This window comes from Gekko japonicus, unplaced genomic scaffold, assembly GCF_001447785.1.
Source record: "Gekko japonicus isolate JY-2015 unplaced genomic scaffold, Gekko_japonicus_V1.1 scaffold359, whole genome shotgun sequence".
Taxonomy (NCBI): Eukaryota; Metazoa; Chordata; class Lepidosauria; order Squamata; family Gekkonidae; genus Gekko; species Gekko japonicus.
In genome coordinates, this window is record NW_015166431.1 from 1,151,613 (window position 1) to 1,173,682 (window position 22,070).

A 22,070-nucleotide genomic window follows, 5' to 3' on the forward strand; every position below is an offset into this window, starting at 1 on the left:
CGCCATGGCCCTCCGCGCCGCACTCCCCGCCGTGGCCCCCACTGCCTGGGGCCGCTCGCCCGCCGCCGCCGCCATGCTCCCGGGCTTGAGCTCTTCGCCCAAGGGGTACGCAGGGGTGGGGGCGAGGCGAGGCTCGCAGCCGCCGCAGCCCCCTCCCGCCCCGAGGCGCCGAGCACGTCATGGCAGAGGCGAGCGGGCGCGTGCGGCCGAAGCGAGCCTTTTCTCTCCCCCCCTTGCCTTTCCAGCGATGGCGGCGGTCGCAGAGCGTTTCCTGCGCATGCGCAGGGGACGCTCTGTTTCGGGGGATTTAAACATCCCCCCGATTTCCCCCCCACATTTAAGATTTTTGTGCACACGTGGGGACTGCCCCACGTGTGCTTAAACCTCCCCCTGCCCCCCAAGTGCCCCCTCTGTGCTGATTTAGATATCCGCACAGAGGGGGCAACTTGGGTATTAGTATAAGGATTATATATATATATATGATAGGTTTTAATTGTATTTTTATGGAAAATCTGTAAGCTGCCTTGAGCCCGCCTTTGGCGGGGAGGGCGGGGTATAAAATAAATAAATACATACATACATACATAAATAACACTAATACATGGACTCCAGGTCCCATAGGGCTTTTCAGATCATCAAACACTGAACCCAGAAACAAACAGCCAACCAGTGGAATTGTTTCAAAACAGATATGTTAAAAGGGGCTCACCCAGTTAAAAAAAAGTGACTATATTTTGCACTAATTGAAGGGCAGTGCCACATAAATCTGTAATAATAGTCTGATGGCAATCTATGAATATAGGAATCTTCTCTGAGTACACTTGTCTGATTCAGGACCATGAAAGTAGTCTTCATGGATGCTAGAACTAAGAGCCTGTATGCAGCCTGATGCCACAAGTAAAAGATCAAAAACACTTTTAGAATACATTAAAAACAACAAAATCAATACAATCTAATAATATAGATGACTGCAAGAGTTCAATATTGATAAAAATGCAGCAATAACGATTCCAGTACAGAGGACTTGTCAGGACAAGGTTATTCTATGGTGCTGAAACCACGGCAGCAAGGCTCCTTCCCAAACTGCTCATTCATTTGAGAAGTCTGGAACCACATGTGAGGAACCCATACCAATGTTTTTCTCCAGAACAGCATCAGCATATGGAGATACTGAGTTAAATGTGTACATGGGACAGAGCTACAACGTAGCCTGGTGCTCCTCATATTACCCCAGTGGCAAATAGAAAGAGTAATGCTGTCCAGAGGACATGGTAGTCCAACTCCTTGTGCTGCATACCCGGGCTTTCTATTACAAGACAGTTAGAATCATTACTAGGGTTGCCAGCTCTGGGGTGGGAAATTCCTGGAGATTTGGGGTTGAGCCTTGGGGAAGATGGGGTTTGGGGAGGGAAGAGACTTCAGTGGGGTACAGTGCCATAGAGTCCACTCTCCAAAACAGCCATTTTCTCCAGAGAAATTGATCTCTGTTGTCTGGATATCAGTTGTAATTCTGCAACCCACTTGGAGGTTGGCAACCATAAGCATTACAGTAGTATAAAGTACTCAGAGTTGAGAAATGTAACTTAGCACTAAGAGCTACACTGGTATGGAGCACATATACATATATAATGAAAGATCATTGATGGGCGCTACACTGGTATGGAGCACATATACATACATAATGGAAGATCATTGATGGGCTGGGACCAATGCCGCCTCTAAGCTGTGGAGTCTTGTGAGCACAAATTCTACTTTGCGAGCTACTGGCATTAAAATTGTGACCGGGCGATTTGGCTACTGCATAAATTAGTTTGCTCTGGAGCCATCTTTCCTGAGCTAAAACAAAAATGTGTGAGCTGGAGGCTAAAAAAACCTGTGAGCTAGCTCACACGAACTCAGCTTAGAGGGAACCCTGGCTGGGATGTGCATGTTGAGGAATGAAGTTACTTCCCAAAAGATCCCCTTAAGAGACAAGTGATGACAGTGTTAAGTTAGAACTAGAAGGACCGGACTTCAAACACACAGCTTTCCATGAAGCATTCTGGGTACACTTGAACTAATCACTCTCTCAGATAATCTATGACACTGCTCTAAACTCCTTGGAGGAAGGGCCTGGCTGAAGTAGACCTTACAAGTTATGCTGTCCTCTAAAACTCTTTTGAACAGGATTTAGTAATATGAAAAGCATCTTCTACCTTATCAGTTATGCATAGCAGCTAAAAAAAATACAAACAGTCAATGACCAATATGGAATTGTCCTTTTTCAGCAAATGCCTGGTGTAATATTTGAAGAAATATTTCTTTCATGCTAAAAATAACCCTTGTAAACAGACTTTGATTGATTCCCACTGTCAGGATGTGCTCAGTTCCAAAGGGCTAGAACATGTTTCCACAGATGCTGGCTGACTTCCTTTCGTCTAACTTCTTGGAATGCAGCTGAGAGCTTTCTTTGCAAGAGCTACTGACTCAGGTGGCATCGTAATCCAGAACTCCATAATCCCACACAGAGAAGTGTCGATCTTAATTCATGTACATTTTTAATTTGTTCTGCAAAGACACTTGGCATTCTGCTACTTGGTGAGTGGTGAGGCTTCTGATAAAAGTGCATAAATTAACTACTCCAGGGCTATCCTAAGATAAAACATGAATTCTAATGAGTATGTTGAAAGCCTGCCATGTAGTAAATCTAGGATGTGCATTTGGATATTGAATAATCAAATGTGAATTTAAAAATCTCATCCATTAACATCATTTTTATAATTATTGAAAAATGAATGATCGTTTGTAATGATCAGAAACCTGAGATCTGGCCATTATTCTGTAGGATGCCTGCCAGCCTACAGTATAATTACTATTTACTTAGGGAATTTATAGGCCACCTCTACAGAAACCTGATTCTGTTTGAGAAGGTCAGCTAGGAAGGGAAAGAAGAGTAACTCAACTAATACAGAACAGAAAGGGACAGACAGCATCTACCATGTCATCAGGGGTGTGGATGTGACTCAGTGGTAGATGGGGTTACCAGGCATGCCCTGGGAACCAGTGGAAAACTGTGGGGGGCATAGGGGGTATCCATCAGCAATGGTATGATGTCATGTCTAGGGAAAACCTGGAAGTAACACCATGTCTCTCTAGGAATCACTGGAAACGATTCCTAGAGAGGCATGGTGTCACTATTGGGTTTGCCCAGCAGTGACCTCACACCACCTGTCTGATGGACTTTTAATTTTTTTCCTCCCATAGCTGCTCCAAGAGGCAGTGGGAAATGGGAGCTGGGGATCTCCTGCCCCCACTAGGGGGCTGGCAACTCTGGTGGCAGAGCTTCTGCTCTGCATGTAGAAGTCTTCAGGTTCAATCGCTGCCATCTCCATTTAAATGGATCAGGAAGCAGGTGATGTGAACAGCCTCTGTGTGAGACCCTGGAGAGCTCAGGTGGGTTTGATGGGATGGGTCTGTTTTAAGAAAACAGAAAGTGCCCAGGTAAGAGGAACAAAACATTTCTCCCTTACATTATTTACTATAGTGTGCTCCTCCATTTCTTTCAGCATCCCCCCACCCACCCAGCCAGTCTCCCTTTTGGTATTGGAGCCTGGCTAGGAAATAAATGCTTAGCTGAGTGAAGTGTGATTCAGGAGGGTGCAGAATTTAGCTCCCACAGTCCCCCATGCTTTGATGTTGCTTAAGAAGAACTTCCATCTCCCTGCTTAAGTCATGAATAGGTGGACTCACACATTAGATCCCCCCCTATTATATACTGTTTGTGTTCGTATGCCTTCATGGGCTGTCAAACATTTGCCTCTGCAGATGAAAAATTTAATATCTTATAAAGTGGGGCAGCCTTTCACATATCTAACTGAAATTTGACGGCAATGATTCTTTGAAGGTGTTATGCAGGGCTCAAGAATTTCAACCCATTAGAGAAGAGTTATAGCCAGAAATATGTTTCCCACTGAAAGCAACAGAAACCAATGAAAAAAAGAAATAAAATGAATGTTATAATAGAAAGGACAAAACATTTTAAAATAGAATGACCCAAAAATAGTTCCTTGAAGGCAGAGACTTGAACATAATCTAGGGTTGCCAGGACCCTACCTGGCATCCAGCGGGGGGGGGGGGGGGGGGGGGGGTGTGTGTCCGGGAGGCTCGCATGTGTGGCCACGATGATGTCACCTGAAAGTGACGTCATCGCACCGGGCACGTCGGCCCGATTCAGGAACTTTGGGGGGTGGAGTTCCCCCTGGCGGCCGGATCCAGGCCAGTGGGGGACCCAGTCCCTCCGGGGGACCTGGCAGCCCTAACAGAATCTTCTATATATGCATATATTAATTCAAGCTCAGATCAGTCCTCTGCATGCTTAATTGGAATGAGTTTCAGGACTTCTTTACAAGTGAACATGCAAAGGACCTCAGCCTTAAGTGCACATTAAAATTAAAAACTGCCTCTGACTAGCAATAAGGTAGAATAATAAAAAAAGAACAGCCAAGAGGCGAATAGGATGCTATTTTTCAGAGCATCCAAAATGAGCCTTGTATTTTACGTGATCTTGTAGCATCCATATACACAGTATCAACAAGCCCATTTTTTCTGCAACAATACTCTTTAAAACCATACAGAAATGTTATTCCCCCCTGTACCCACCATTCCTCACTGGCTTTCTGGCGCCACTGATTATCTCCCCTGAAACAAACTTAGGTCAGATCCCACGTTGCCTCCCTTTTCTGAAAGAACTTCCTGTCTGCTTCCTTGCTCCTTCCTATTACTTTTACCATCCATTGCCCAGAAATAACTCCTCACTAGTTTCCTCCACCTGCTTAAGAAAATGTAAGGGAAAAAAAGAAAAAAATGGGGGAAGGGGAAGACTTCACTAAAAAAAGCCTCCCATGTGTTATGTTTGCTAAGAATTGTCTCCAGGAAAATGATCAAAATAGCCTTTTTGTTTGGTAAGCTTGAGCTCGAGGGGCCTTGCTCATGGGGGAAGTAATGAAGCTAACCAAACAAGATTACCTACTTTGTTGCCTCAGAATTTTACTTGGGGTTATGACATTTCGTTGGAGGGAGGAAAAGTTCTAAACTTTCTAGAGCCTCCCCCATTTCACAAATGGGCAAGGTAGCATCTAGGCTTCGGGATCAATCAGCAACTCTGCTGTATTCCAGTTCACCAAATTCAGACAGTGCAATTTGAAGAATTATGAGAATCAAGGACTTGTTCATACTTTCTTCTCAGACAACGGCAAAGCTTGTCAGGAAAAGATGTACCAGGCATGTCAATATTCGCTGCATCTTCCCACATTGGCTAGACCAATGGGAGGCACAAGCAAGTATATTCCCTAATAAACAACTGGGCAGAATACAACCAAAAATCAGGCCGAATACTACTTGCTTTTACAGCTCTGGCTCTACAAGAGCAGGAGACTGAAGTTTGGTTTACGTATGCCACAAAATAAAGTAGCAGAATTCTGAGGTGGTGGAATGTACCCTGCAGGGGAGCAGGTACATTTTAAAATTTTGGCAATATGAAAACTGCTTGCAAATAAATGGTTGTTGTTATTGTTGTTGTTGTTTTTATTTATTTGGGAAGAAATATTTTACCCTAGCCTTTTGCCTGTTCTGCTTATTTCCTACTTATGAGGAATGACTAATGTAGAGGGGCTCTGAGAAACATAATCCCTCACTTCTAGTCTGAAATAGCACAGTTCAGTCTACCACACTCCAACTCTTTGCTGCCTCATTACCACCCTACACTCTGCAGCGTGTGTCAATCAGGCCTTATTTTGTTTCAGAATGAAAACAGGAACGGCTGGCCAGCTAATGGTGAAACAGATACTGGTTACTTCCAGGATCATTCTGGTTGCTCACAGGAGGGCAGGGTTTGAGGAGGCGAGAGACTTCAATGGGGTATAATGCCACAGAGACCAGCTTCCAAAGGTGCCCTTCTCTCCAGGTGAACTGATCTCTATCACCTCAAGATCAGTTATAATCCCAGGAGGTCTCCAGCTACCACCTGGAGGTTGGCAAACCTATGCTCTGTGCTATGACAGTAACACAGGGCAACTGCTTTCTAAGCAGTATACTCTGTCCTTGGCACCTCCACGTAACATGCCTTGGATACCAAGAGCTGGGAAAGACCTTACTCTGAGGGGGTAGCTCATGGTTTTGACAGCCCAAGCAAGATACGCTCATGGCTCAGCACCTGGTTGCCACTGTGGTGCGAGACCAGGAGGCAGTGCCTGTTGTCACCTGCACTGGTGGCTGCAGTGCTAACCCCTGCAATGCATTGGTGCCCTCCTCATTGTGCTGCTCTAAGTAGTTGCTTGGGTGAAGAACTGGCCCTGCTTGTCTGCCAGAGACCTTAGAGACCTGCTGCCAGTCAGAGCAGACAATATGAAATTAGACAGACCAGTGATCTGACTCAGCAGAAGGCAGATTCATATACAAATATGTTGTTACATCTCACATATACATCTTCCCCTGGGGCTCAGGCTTCAGAAGTTCCAGACAACAATGGGAAGAGGATGCATTTCCTTTCACCCAGCATGTTTAAGAGCATCAGAAGTCACACCAATTTTAATATTCAATAGATTTTTTTTGTTCACTTGACTAACTGCTGGAATAACTATCTTTTTGACCCCCTCCATGCCTCTGATACACAGCAGAGAGAAACTGAATAGATGAAACTTTCCCCACAGTTTCACATGTACATACTGAAAAAGGCCACACCTTTCATTTCTAGCTGTTATTTCATTGTGAATGCGCATAAACTCTGTGAACAGAGCGGGGGGGAAGGTAGCAAGCCTTCAAGTACACCATGCACAAAATGGAAACAATATTGTACAGCTATTGTTCCAGTTAGCTTCCTGCGATAGTAATCTCAGTCAGTCCACCAGACCAACATGTTGAAGGCTTCCTTCCCAGAATTCTCGCCCATAGCTGCCTACTGTGAAAATCAAAGGGAAATGGGTTACTAAGTAAAGAAGGGATCATAATAAAGCAAAATATGTTATGTTGCACTCTTTTGAACTCCAAGGCATGGGACAAACCTTTCCGATCACAGAACGACTCAAAAACCAAATCCAAACCTTTAAGTGATGTCTGTGCAATATGAATACATGGGATTTAGACTCCCTATAAATAGTATAGAGGAATTTAAAATCCAGGGCCAGGAGTTGAATGCGATATTGTGTGAATTAAACACAAGTGCATCAACTATTTCCCCCTGCACTTTTCCTAACATATTTTACTTTTTTCTGTAAATGAGAGTATATACACAAGAGTTTTTACTTCTGAAGTATAATAACCTCCACCCTCCACCCACTTGATGCATTTACACACCATCCCGAGATCTGGTCACATCGGGGGAAACCCCTTTGCAGGGCTCAAATAATGGCAGAAGTGCAGTGCTGCCCAAACAAAGAATGTTGCTTGTGCTGGAAAAATCAACTCAGACAGATCAAGCTTAGGAAAAGATAAACTTTGAGAGAGGATGCTCTTGAAAGAATAGGAAATAACGCAAGCCTGATTTTTGTTATTGTTGCAATCCAAACTGTTTAATTTCCACCCCGCTTAAGCGCTTAGCCTGAAGGATGATGAAATCCTTTTATTCATGATGATTTAACATCTGCCATTTGAGCTATTCAAAAGCAGCATTCTTTCCGAACAGCAAAGAGATTAATAGTTTACTAATTCATGTCACTAATTCCAGTTTGACGTAGTGGTTAAGTGCACAGACTCTAATCTGGGAGAACCGGGTTTGATTCCCCACTCCTCCACATGCAGCTGCTGGTGTGACCTTGGGTCAGTCACAAGTTCTCTCAGAGCTGTTCTCTCAAGGGCAGTTCTCGAAAGAGCTCTTTCAGCTCCACCTACCTCACAGGGTGTCTGTTGTGGGGAGGGGAAGGAAAAGGAGATTGTAAGCTGCTCTGAGACTTCTTTGGGTAGTGAAGGGCAGGGTATAAATCCAGTCTCCTCCTCCTCCTCCTCTTCTTCTTCCTGGAAAGGCGTGGGGGTGTGTTTATGTGCGTTCCAATGTGGGATTGCCACGGATCATGAACAGAGAAATCGGTAGTGGCGATAGACTTCTACAAGAGAAATGTGGCCCCATCCTTTGAGGGTCACATGCTGTACTTGCAAGCCAGAATGCACCACAGGAATATTTATTTATTTATTGAATACACTGCTTCCTTCTCTAGTTATAATTCTTTTTTCTAAACCAAAAAAAATCTTGCACAGCAAGACGCAATCTGAGCTACAACCTTTCTCCTTAATGTGCAGGAAGGTGGTGATGGCTGTTGTTTTCCCTGATGGGACATTTTAAAAAATGGCATATGCCAGCCTGGAGTGGCGTTTTACCACCAATCCTCTGCCTCAGCATTCTAACCCAAGGCAAGGTTTAAATTAGATGCTGGCAATGCAAAAAGAATTCAGTGGTGAGACTTTGTGCTTGCCCTGTGTCTCATTTAAACTGGGTTGCTCCACGTGTATCACGTGCTTCGTTAGTACACCAGAGATACCAAGCCTGGGAGGGTGATGCACTGGCAAGCTAAGGCACATGCAGCTGCTTTGCATCGGTACCAGCCCCATTTAAATGAGATGCACAAAGCCGCACAGCACAGGTGAGTTATTTTGCTCACTATCATCCTGTTTAAACCAGGTCCCCTCTTGATGACTGGAAGTGCAATCCTGTGCCCACAGAGAGAAGAATGGAGCATGTTCCACATGGCCATGTCGTAACACAGTTCCCTTTCTCACTGACTGTCTACAGGTGTGACATGCAGTGTTCCCTCTAAGCTGAGTTCGTGTGAGCTAGCTCACAGTTTTTTAGCCTCCGGCTCACACATTTTTGTCTTCACTCAGGAAGGATGGCTCCAGAGCAAACATTTATGTAGCAGCCAAATCACTCGGTCACAACTTTAATGCCAGTAGCTCACAAACTAGAATTTTTGCTCACAAGCCTCCACAGTTTAGAGGGAGCATTGGTGACATGTGGTTGCACTTCAATTGTGACTCAGCATGGACTGCAGTCAAGGACCCACGCGTGTCTTCACCGTCAGCATCTAGCCACTACTCCTTCCCCGATGCACAGACTACTCCCAGCAGATCCAAGTGCAGAAGAGATCCATGCATGCAGGGCCTAGGAAGAGTCAGCATCAGGATGCCACAGAAGCGTGTGGGAAGCCCCACTGAATCACAGCATATTCTAAGAGCAGCAGTGTGCCTTAGGGTTTGTTATAATTTGTTGCACAAACACACAGAAAGATTTCTGCCTATTTTCCAGATGCGACTTCCCTACTTTTCTAGTTCAGTGTTGTTGTTGTTTTTAAAAAAATAATAATCACAAAACAGGCATCATGATGAAGGTGCAATATGGACACACCTAAGAGTTTCTTGGGGAAAAGTCTGGCCAAAGTCCTATAGAGGCCTGAATGCCTTGAAAGAAAGCTGTGTGTGTTCAACATTCTAACTCTTTCTGGCTTCTAGGAGGGTGAACTCATTGCAATCAGAGTGCTTGCTGGTAGGGTTTCAAAAGCTGATCTGCCACACGCATTATAATTTTGGTACTGCTCGAGAGCAGAGGCAAGTTTAATATCTGTCTATGTTGTAAATTAATTAGTGTATGCTGTTAAGCAACTGATGGGTATTTTTTCACTTCTGCCTGAGCAGCAACCATTGATATGAAGCCAAAAGCCTCAATTCCTTTGGGAGACACGGATGGTGAGATACCATGAAACACACAGCTTCATACCGAGTCTAGCTTTCAATTGCACATGGGCAACAACTAGGGGGATGGAGGAGTGCAAGTGGTGTCATTTACAGCACACTACATACCCACAGCAATTACTTGATACAAACCTGTCATTAAATATTTTAACATAAGGCTTGCATGCGTAATCAAACCGTCTTATCAAGTTCTATTTTGGCTCCTCTGTGCTGAACAATGTGGGTGGCCTCTTCTAAGCCAGAATCTCCATTTCCTTTTTTGTATCAAGGAAGGTCATCTAGTAGACTAGATAGATTCAGGCGGGTAGCTGTGTTGGTCTGAAGCAGCAGAACAAAGTTAGCTAGTCCAATGGGGCACCTTTAAGACCAACAAAGGTTTATTCAAGGTGTGAGCTTTCATGTGCAAGCACACTTCCTCAGATTAGATGTTATGGGACAGCAGTATCTGGGCCATAGGGCACCATCCACAAGGTTAGGCTGCATGCAGTGTCTTTTGCTGTGTATAGAAATTTGCAAGATGAAGCGATACCCAATTTTCAAGAGTATGTAAAACAAAAGGCAGAAGTAAAACAAGAGGCAGAAATATTCACGCAATGGACCTACCATAGATTTGTTTCCCTTCACACCTCTCCCCTCCTCCTCCCCCCACAGTATATTAGCTAGCAGGGCTTACAGGCTAGTCATGACCAGCAGCGAGGCACATGTGGTCAGAAAGGCAGCTTGTCTATATACATAATCTGGTTTAAGCGAGGCCTTTGGACTACCCAGCTGCCTTCTCAGGGTAGTTGTGCAATCATGTTTTTTCCCTGTCAAATTGGGATTTGCTTGTTCCAGCATGGAAATCTTTTGTGATTTATAAACTTTGGTATTTTAATTAGGGTTAAACTCTTCAAGCTTGAAATCTTTTAATTGGTTTTAATTAAAATTATCCAGGTTTCATTTTTAGATGTACCTTTGGTGAAGCAGTACCAGATTTTCTGCCTTTATTTTGCTATTTGGCAATACATTTATTTATTTAACCCTGCCCTTTCCTCAAAGCTACTTAGGACAGTGTACACAGGGTTATCTAACCTTCATATAACCTCGCAGATTGCAAATGAGAGCAGGAGGTTTTTCAAAGGTTACTTAGTGAGCTTAATGGTAGAGTGGGGATTTGAACCCAGGTCCCACAATAGCAAGCTCAGTATGACATCATGATTTGCTTACCACAGTAGATGCTGAAATGTGTAATGCAAAGTTCTTAAAGTGATAACTGGTAGTATTCCATAATATATACTTAACGGCCCACTTTCTCTTTAACCTTCTCTGCTTAGGAAAAATAGTACCTGTACTACGGCCATGGTTGGCAATTCATTTTTAATACAGAGGAATATTTTAAATTGAGAAAGGGCTGAACTGGCAATGTTGGCCTCATCTCCTGACTCAGGCATGAGCCAAGACAAAGATAAAGGGCTTTTTTAACCTCTTCCCACTAAGTGAACAAAATCAAATGTTTTGGCAGAATCCTCTCCTTAAACACTTTGTGGGGGGGAACGAAAGAGTCCTTTGTCAGAGTGAACAGTGAGGCCTTTGCCAAAAGAATCACCCGAGGGTACAGTGAGTTGAAGACCCCTTTGGCTGTGTCTTAGCTCATCTGGAAGAAACTGGTTGAGATACACAATATGGGAAGGTCCTTGAAAACAAGGTTCCAAAATGGGACACCCTTTAGGGTTGGACTAGGGCCGTGGACCATTGAACTTTTTACTACATCCATTGGGTAATTAACCAAGTTTTCCTTGCAAGGCTTACCTGAAGACAACAGCTTGTGTGTCCGCAAGAAACTGATTGCAAGACGCATTATAGATGCCTTGTCCAGGTGTGAACTAATATTGTGAGGTAAAGGCAGTTCATGGGCCAGCTCATAGAATACTTCAGTCTCTTTGCTTCTCCTGCATCTTGCAGCATCTCTTGATTTTTCCTTCCTCCTTTCAGAACTGCTCCTATGTATGCAAAAGGGAAAAAATAATCTTGAGAAACAAATAATACTCTTGAAGAACAAATGTATTTACTCAGATGGGTCTGCTTTAGTTGGATTATGTACCATAATTAGAGAGTTGCAATGCAACCTTATTCACCACTCAGTTATTGCAGGATATTTTGCCTGTGGGAAAGATAGCCACCACAGATCAATCACTGCAGATGGAACTTCTATGTGAAGCTACCTTATGTGGGGCCAGACCATTGGCCCTTTTTAGCTCAGGATCACAGACTCCGTTCTAAGATGCCATTCCAAGGTCTTTTCTGCTGCTATAGCTACCAGAGGTCCTTCCAGAGGGAGATATCAGGGACTGAACCTGTACACAAAGCATGTGCTCAGTTATTATGCTAAAGCTCATCTTCTGAGGGATCAAGCAACATACCACCTAAGCATTCAATATATTTCAATACAGGCAGTCCATATATTTAGCTAAACATCAGAGGACACCAGATTTTGCATTGAAATCACAAGACAGAGATGCATGGACATTCTTGAAAAAGGAGGCTGGTTTTACCAACAGGAATCAAAAACAGATAGATTATCTATTACCTTCCAAAGATACCTCCCCCACTATTTATGTATTTGACTTGTATCCTGCTCTGTTCCAGGTGGGAGTGGGGGATCCCCAATCCACTGCCCCCAACAGTCATCCATGGTCCCACTTGAAAAGAGTGGGCGTCGCGTGTGCCTGCCCTGCAAGTTGAAAATTCACTCTTTTCAAATGAGGGCTGCCGGCTCCTGCCCTGTAAGCTGAAAATTCGTGGCTTGTAGAGCTGCCATGCTTGGTATCCACTTTTTGTTTGAAAGCAAGAAATTGCAAGTAGATAAATAGGTACCGCTTTGGTAGGAAGGTAACAGCGTTCTGTGCGCCTCAGCATTTAGTCATGCTGGCCACATGATCACAGAAGTGTCTTCAGACAGCACTGGCTCTTCAGCTTGGAAACGGAGATGAGCACTGCCCCCTAGAGTCAGATTTGACTAGCTTTCAAGCAAGGGAAACCTTTATCTTTACCTTTACTCCCTTTACATGGTTGGGGGAAAGTGTGGCACATGCATGCACGGTGCTGCATCCCTGATGTGATGACGTCACTTTGCATGATGTCATCGTGTTGGGGACGGTCCTGCCCCTTCCCAGAATGCCCCCCAAATCCCCCCACCAGGGAGAAGATGGGACCTGGCAACCCTACCATGGACTCCGAATGGCTTACCACAGTTTTTCTAATGTATCTGTTCACAAAGATCTGACATGCTGTTCAAAGGCCAAATGAAATGAAATGCAGATAATATTTTAGAGAGACAGGAGCTCTGGCCATGAGACAGAATGATCTTCATTCCAAATCCTAGAGCACCCCTTCTTTCCAGTTTTAACTGGAAACTGTTCTAATGTATCTGTTCACAAAGATCTGATATGCTGTTCAAAGGCCAAATGAAATGCAGATAATGTTTTAGAGAGACAGGAGCTCTGCCCATGAGACAGAATGATCTTTGTTCCAAATCCTAGAGCACCCCTTTTTCCCCAGTTCTAACTGGAAACCGTACTGGAGCTATGATTTCATGTTTCTGAGTAGACCTGAATCATTTATGATTTCATAAATGATTCAAGTCTATTCAGAAGTTCCATTTGATTCCATTGACTTACTGTCTATAAAATGTGTTTAGGAATCCAGAATTTACAGTGGATTGTGTTGCCTGTGGCTACCAGCTCTTTTATTTGTTCTTTGCTATGCTTTCAACTAAACTATCAACACTAAACAAACTACTGCCATAGCATTCAAGGGTGTTTTTTTTCTTTAACAAATTACCACAAATGTGGTCTTTAAGCCACAAGAAAACAGCATGGAAAACCCTGTAACCTAATTATTTGGTGATGACATTGTTTGGATTCTTCAAAACAAAGGAACAGATAATGGTAATTGAACACAAAATATCTATGGTGGAAGACATGTTTGGCGTTAAGAGCTATGTAATACAGCACAATCTGTATGGCTTCCATCATCTGGAACACAGGTATGGAAGGCCTCCTGACCACAGACCACCTCAGATTTCTACCACAACTTATTTCTTGACTCTTACCCCTTTTGTGACATAAGAGCACATAACTGAGTCTAGAACACCTCAAGCCACTGTCATTCCCCCTTCAGCTTCTGCCATACCTGCCCAACAGTCTGTACTGCTGATGCTCTTCATTCCACACAAACTTTCCCACTAAACACTAACCTTTTCCACTAAGTACTGTCCCCACACCACAGATAAGGTCAAGAGATAATCCAGGAAGTCAAAGGATGAATCCCAACATATTTTCCCTTGGATGACCGCAACCCTGCCCCCGGCGCGCCCGCGTCACTTCCGGGTGACATGCTGACGCCGGGCACGTCACGTCCTTTGGGGGTGGGGTTCCCCCGGGCCCTATCCACCGGCAGCGGGTAATGGACCTCTAGGGCGGGGGTTTCCCTGCCCCCCAGGGGGACTTGGCAAGTCTAGCCATTGAACCCTGAGCCTTGCAGAAGATTCTAAGGCTGAGGAAGTGTTGTAGTCTGGACTCAATATTACATCTTCTTCTCATGTTTCTGGTTACTATTTTCTTGTAATGCACACATTATTAAATAAGTGTTGTATAATAACAATGTAACCACTCCAGCCAGAAAAGGTAGTGTGTAAAAGCTTTAACAGTCTCAGTAAAATATACGGCATTGGCTAATGAAAGAAACCACGTTCATTAACCACAGCTGGTCAAAACTGGCTAATAATGAATGCTGCTTATGAAGAGGCACGATTTCAGAATGGATTGCATACGTTTTATTTCCACTGCAGTCAGAGTATGTACTTTACAGAGGCCTACTGCTTGAACTTAAAAAAAAAAATACAATATCAAAAAAGCATCCCCCCAGCTTTCTCCAGGGTGACTTCATTCTTAGATTTACTAAAATAAATTCAAATCAAAGCAGCGTTTAAAATGCTTAATGCCCAGATCATCTTCTCCACCCTTTTCTGCCACTCCTTTTCTGATTTTCTAAATTCAGCTATGAAAATACCAAATTTTCATCATTACATGCACCTAGGCACTCCAGGGCTGGTGCCAACATCGGCTATTGCAAAAGGCACTGACAAATCCACAAACATTTATCTCCTTTTTGCCACAAGGAGAAGAGTACTGCTAATTAAAACACTACATTAGAGCACTACTTAATTGCAACCATGCAGACAATGCTGCTGCATTTCATTTACATATCGGGGTGATTTCTGTTGCACTACCTACCTCCTTATACCTATGTCTATTTAATAACTTCAGTGCCTGTTTTCTCCACAAGGGCCAGGTCCTTTTTGGTGGTGGCTCCTAACTGGTGGAATGAGCTCCCGGAGGAGATCAGGGCCCTGCGGGACCTCTTAAAGTTCCGCAGGGCCTGCAAGATGGAGCTCTTCCGCCAGGCTTTTTAGTAGGAGCCACCGCCGTCACCACCACCACCAAGTATTTGCAGAGCAGGACCACCGGGTTGGGCCGACTGGCCACCTGGAACATCTTGACCCAGGGCATCCCCCCTCTTTGATCCCACCGTGATATACAATAGGGAGTGAGTATTTTAGTGTTACTGTATACTGCAAGATGTGAGTTTTGTCTTAATTGTTTTAACTTGTTCTATTTTCATTGCACTTGGTGCCTTAACTGTTTAATCCTGTTGTATTTTATTGCACAGTTGTGCCTATGTAAGCCGCCCTGAGCCCGCGTGTGGGGAGGGCGGGGTATAAGTGGAATAAAATAAATAAATAAATAAGGCATGCACCAACTGTTCATATTATATTAACATGTGATGATGCTGACTTTATCTAGCCATTAGTATTGTGCCCAATATTACCTTCTTTGGCCAGGAAGACATTGGCAGGCACCACAGCACTACAGTGCCCTATAGTATGAGCCTTTACTTGCTTTAGTCATCCAGTACTACTGATCTGCAGATGCCTTACAGGATAAACCTGTTCTATGGCCTGCAGATATGTAGGTTCTGCAAGTTAACTGGCCTGGAGAGCCAGTGGGAGAGGGTAGTTAGAAGGTTGGATTCCACAGATTTTAATGAATGCAACAGTCCTTGAACCAGTGGAGAGCCAGTGTGGCGTAGTGGTTAAGAGTGGCAGACTCTAATTTGAAGAACTGGGTTTGATTCCCCGCTCCTCCACATGAAGCCTGCTGGGTGATCTTGGGCCAGTCACATTTCTCTCAGCTCTCTCAGCCCCACCTATCTCATGAGGTGACTGTTGTGGGGAGAGGAAGGGAAGGCAATTGTAAGCCAGTTTGAGACCGATTTCCCACAAGCCGCTGCTCTACCCTCACTCTTCCCTTTACCTTGATTGTATGTGTCAATTTCCCACTATTTGCTGAATGGCTGTATTTTGCCCCACAGCTTCGCCTGATTTCCCTCGTGTCTACTCAATCCTCAAAAAACAGGATCGAGTAGACGCGGGGAAAATTTGGTGAAGCTGCAGGGCAAAATGCGGCCGCTTAGCAAACAGTGGGAAATTGACACATACGATCGGGGTAAAGGGAGGAACAAGGGCAGAGCAGCAGCTTGTAGGGAATTGGTCTGAGACTCCTTCAGGTAGAGAAAAGTGGTGTATAAAAACCCACTCTTCTTCTGGAACTGGTCAAAGCATTCCTTGCTGGCTGTTTGCAGTATACGAGAGGACTCGCATCCCTACCGTTCTATTCTATGTGTGCAAAACATAAGGCAAGATGTTTCTTCAAATACAATTTAAAAAACAAATTAAAATACAATAATATGAACCTCATGTTATACGTTCCATTGCTTCATGTGCACACTGTTACTTCATTAGAAATTATGCTGAAGCACTAACTGTTCCTGCAACCCTTGTGGAAGAGGAATCACACTCAGCATGCATCTGCTTCTGCTCTCACATCACTGGAGCCAAGCCAGAAGGCTGTCGCAAGGCAAAAAGCTCACTGGTCTCTTCCAATACTGAACCACTTCATGATTAATAACTTGTAACCCAAAATGGTATGGAAACCACCAACATCTACCACCCATTGCCAACTTTATTGTTTATTTATCAGGTAAATGGTGTGCTGCTCGTGCTTTGACCCGGACACCCTGGCAGCCAGGCTACAATGTACAGCAACACTGAGGACCATCATCCAAGTGGGACTAAATTCACCTGACCCTCTGAGGATAATGGAAGCTAAAGCAAAGATTCATTTCCTGCAGAACCAGCCTAATTGTACCTCTAAAGCCTATAGACCACAAATAACTTCATGCAATGCAACTCCCAACCTAATTTCACCAGGCAGTGGCCTTAATCGGCAATGTCAAAAGAGAGCAATGTCAAGAGAGGCTTTCCATGCAGCATGACACTGAAAAGAAAACACCTCTTCTAAAGTGGTGCCTGCTACAATATGCACATGTATCATTCTAAAAGTGAAATATGAATTTCCTTCAAAAGCATTGTTTATTCCTATGGAATTGTATGCGGATTTAACTCATAGAGATTAATACATTATCTATGAAAAATGCTCACCTACACAGTCTTTGGATGGTCTGGACTCCTTGTCTGTTTACTTTCCTACCACATTTACAGTTGCACCCTTTCTCCAAGGAGCTCATGGCACCATTTCCACATCATTTTATTTTTACAACAGCCCCATGAGGTAGGTGTGGCTGTGAGGTAGTGACAACTGAGCTTCATGACTGAGCAGTTATTTAAACCTAGATATCCCCAGCATCTTTAAAAATCCTTAGATTAATACTTGTGGGACATCCCACAGTGTGACATATGGCAGTTCCTGCAGCAGCTTTGGTGAAAAGGATTTCCTGCTGTACACTGTGCATGCTTGCATGTGGCTGTACACACAGTTTTTGATTCCTACAGAGCAAAGGTCAGGAATCCACAGTTAATTAAGCTGTCAGGAGTATGAGCTACTGTCGAAAGGCTTGCTATCACAGCATCAAATGTTATGTTGCAGAACAAGAACAGCATGTTTGAATGCTACCAAAAGATAAAAGAAAATATGTATGGCTTTCTCTGCACTTGGAAACTGCTGACCAAACTGAACAGACAGCATTTAGGACAGCAAGTATGTTAAAAAAAACACCCACATACTTTTTGTTCAAAATCAGTTTCCTCCAGGGCTTTTTTTGTAGAAAAAGCCCAGCAGGAACTCATTAGCATAATAGGCCACACCCAACAGCAGAAACGTATTAGCATATTAGGCCACACCCCTAATAGCACATCATATTAACATATTAGGCCACACCCCAATGTTGCCAGAAGTGTGGTCATCCAGCCACACCCACCTTTTGCTTCTTATTTTGTTTACCTTGTCAAAACCCAGGGCTTTTTTTGTAGCAGGAACCCTTTGCATGTTAGGCCACAGACCCCTAATGTAGCCAGTCCTAAAAAGTTTCTGCTGTTGGGTGTGGCCTGTTATGTTAATGAGTTCCTGCTGGGTGTGGCCAACTTGGGAGCCAGCTGGAACTCCGTTCCTGTGCGTTCCTGCCCCAAAATAGCCCTGGTTTCCTCCCTTTGCTTCTGTATCACATCCAGGGTATGTACTACACAACTGAAGTGCCAGCACATGAAAACATTTTTACATACAGGTGACTCAAAAGAACTCCAGACTTGAACTCACACTTGTTGGGTACGCTTGCAATCACCTCTCTTTAGCAAGACATGTTCCATCCCCGGATATTGTTGAGAACACCAGCCGCCGCCGATTGGTATGGTTCAACTGTTTGTATTTCCAAAAAACTGCCCCAGTGTTCTGGTCTGTGTCCCTGGTATATCATTGTGTCTGTCTTCTCCCTTGTGATATCTTAACATGTTACTAGTGTGAATGACTAGAGATGTCACTATAAGGAAGAAGGGATCTCAAGATTGTGGAATAGAGGAGGAGAGAACCAGGTATGTACCATGAGCGACTCAGATACACCATGGGATAAATACTTAACAGATACAGAGGGAGTGAGTCTCTTGTGCATGTAAATGCATGCAGATGAACACTAAGGCATCACGTAGAGCCCAGCTCAGCATTTCACACATTACAACTGATGGGGACAAGGTCAGTTCCAGGTTTTGGGGGGCCCTGGGCAGACAGTGCCCAGGGGCTCCCTCATGCCCTCCCCTCCACCCCACACCTGCATGCTCCCTACCTGCTGTGCATCCTACTCCTGCTCGCAAGCCTTCCCACTGTCCATGTTCAGTTGCCTGTACCCCCTGCCACTGCCACCAGGAATGTCACCACTGTGCACCACCCACATGCCTTTCCTCAATGACTCTGGGCAGCTGGGAGAATGGGTACAGACAGGTGGCAGGAGAGGTGTGGGGGTGGGGATCAGTGGTAGTGGGCTGTGCCAGAAGTCCTGGGCCCTGGCAGCTGTCCCACCTCAGGGTATGCTGACACCAGTCTTGTATGAGGAGTACATTTTGAATACTTCATAACATTACAAGACATTACAAGAAACAAATATCCTGTTGTGTTTTACTCAGTAAGGCTGAGTGTCCGTGAAATACTGGAGGACATGCTAACACATAACACTGACCAGTCACCAATCTGGGTTTCGAAGGAAAAGCCAAACCAGACAAGACAGTTGCACTGATGCAGCCCCCGAGATCCCCAGAGCCATGTTTTCCCTTTGATCCCACTCCGCCATAGGCCTGTGGATCGTAGGGCCATTTTACACATTGCAGAAGCCCTTGATTGCTACAGATTGTACACTCAGAGAGTCACAGCCTCTCCAAGCTCTCTGAAAAGAGTACATTCATTTCTAGATGCACTGAAAAATATGATATGCACAGAGGCCCTTGGAGCAGACCTGGACTGAGTTTTCAAATTAAACATTTTCAATTAAGTTTTCAAATTAAGCATTTGATCTAATTTGGTCTGCAATTGCATATTTCTTGCAGTAGCCCTGTTAAATAGTTGCTCGTACCACCAATTTAAATAAACAAACAAACAGGGTTTCTGTATGTTGTCCTTGAAGACATGATTCTACTTGATCACAATGTAAATACGATTACTTGTGCTACTGTTCTTCAGATCCCTCGCATTTATGATATTCTTAATAAAATATGGGACAAGATCATAACAGTATGATAAAGACAATACCCAACAGTGGATCTTTATCATTCATTTGTATTCGGAGAGCCTCAAGATCTTAATCTCAGAACACACTTACATTGTAGCAATCAGTCATTTATTCTTGACAGTTTATCAGAAGGTTTGCAAAAACATTATTACCCAGAAGCTAAACCAGCACTGCTGAGATCTGCCTGCTGATAAGGCAACTATTTACATAATCTAAAAAACACATACCAACAGTTGAGCTTTATCTCTTCAGCAAAGGTTAAAGCCATGATGGTCAAAGTGCAGTATAGGGGCTTCAGAGCTGCACGGCATTGGTGTGCAACTCTCTGTCATTATTGGAGGGAAGGGCATTCACGACCCACTCCTGGTGGGTGAGCTCCATTTTGGAAATCAAGATGGAAAACCATAAACAACATTTCCACATCTTATATTCTAATAACGAAGTCTTTGGATACTTAAATCTGGTGACTAGAGCTGTTAACAGGCAAAACAGATCTTTCTACCAACCTGAAAATGGCCCTAGGTTTGCAGACAAATGTGAAATCTAAAAAAACCTAGTCTTTGCAGCTTAAAAAATCCAAAAATTATAGAAGGAGTGCCTGTAGCTTTAAGCAACAGATTCCCTCAGTGGCTGTTGCTAGGCAACCACAGTACGCCAGCCTGGCTTCTGTCAATACAAGGCAGGGGGTAGGGGCAGGACCCTTTCCAGGCCTATTTTGGCCTTCATTGCAGCCAGGCCTGGGCCTAGGGTTGCCAGCTCCAGGTAGGAAAATTCCTGGAGATTTTGTGGCAGAATCTGAGGAAGGCAGGATTTGGAAAGGGGAGAGGCCTCAGCTGAATAGAATGCCATGGAGTCCACCCTCCAAGGCAGCAATTTTCTCCAGGGGGGCAGATCTCTGTTGTTTGGAGCTCAGTCGTAATTCTGGGATATTTCCAGGTCACACATGGAGGCTGGCAATCCTAGGCCTGGAAGCAACCTCTTGATGACTTGATACCACTTGTCATGCATGACCAAACTAGGCCTGGCTTCTTGCTACTGTCCAATAGCAGCCACCCTATGAAAGCCTGTGTGGTATACTGGTTATAGCTTCAGAGTAGGGTCTGTAAGACCCAGGTTCGACTCTCCATCTTGCTGTGGAAGCTCACTGGGTGATTTTGGACCAGCCACATACTTTCAGCTTAACCTACCACCCAGGGTTGATGTGTGGCTAAAAAGGAGGAAAAAAGAATAATGTAAGCCACTTTGGTCCCCATTGTGGAGAAAGGTGGGGTTTAAATGAAGTATATAAAGAATAAATATAGCTGAAGATGGGAGGCCAATAAAAGGTGGCTTAGTGAATGGCTGAGAAGGAGAGAATGAGGCAGCGAGAGGACATGGGAATTGCCAAGAGGAGGGGAAAAGGTTAGGAAATTCCTAGAAATGGGGCGGGGGAGAGACTGGAAAGGTTTGGGGTTTCAGGAGGGGAGACCTCAGAGCGGTATAATGCCATAGACTCCACCCTCCAAAGCAGTTATTTCCTCCAGGGGAACTTGAGTTGCCAACCTCCAGGTGGAGGCTGAAGATCACCCAGAATTACAACTGTTCTCCAGGTGACAGAGATCAGTTCCCCTGGAGAAAATGGCTACTTTGGAGGGTGGATTTTATGGCATTATACTGTGCTGAGGTTGCTTCCCTCCCCAGACTTTGCCTCCCCAAGGTTCCACTCCCAAATCTCCAATGATCTCCCAACCTCGATCTGGCAACCCTAAGGGGAACTGATCTCTGTAGTTGGGAGATCTGTTGTGATTCCAAGAGATCACCTGGAGGTTGGCAACCCTAGAAGGAGAGAAGGAAGCAGGAAAGGGGGAGAGACTATGGGGGCTTTCAGGAAGGAGAGGGGGAAGTGAGATGCCTCCTGCAATTCCTTGTAGATTCCCACTCGTAAATAACCTGTTTTTCTACATAGAGTTTTCCCCTCAGATGGCTGTGGCCCCGCCCCCAGCGTGCCCGGCATCATCACGTCACCTCTGGCTGACATGCACGCCGGGGTGGGGTTTCCCCCGGGGCCCGATTCCGCGGCAGCGGAAATCGGGCCTCCAAAGCAGGGGGAAATCCACCCCCCGGGGGGACTTGGCAGCCCTAAGAGGAAATAATGGGAGAGGGGGGAGTGGCATGCCTCCTGCAAGTCCTTGTGGGCTCTCACTCGTGTGACCTATTAATATTGTGATATTTTGGTTGGTCCAAATAGAAGTTATTATACAACCTTTGTA

The 22,070-nt window shown here is 44.6% G+C and overlaps 1 protein-coding gene across 1 annotated transcript in view; it reads right to left on the bottom strand.

Moving 5' to 3' along the window:
- The window catches only part of EPAS1 (endothelial PAS domain protein 1), a 72,255-nt gene extending 52,166 nt beyond the window's left edge, over positions 1 to 20,089 (bottom strand). Inside the window, exons 1-2 of the mRNA XM_015411852.1 lie at positions 20,049 to 20,089; positions 11,503 to 11,693 (exon numbers count right to left, since the gene is read on the bottom strand). Coding sequence (XP_015267338.1) covers positions 11,503 to 11,693; positions 20,049 to 20,089 — 232 coding nt within the window. The remainder of the gene's footprint in view (positions 1 to 11,502; positions 11,694 to 20,048) is intronic.
- Positions 20,090 to 22,070: the final 1,981 nt, after the last annotated feature.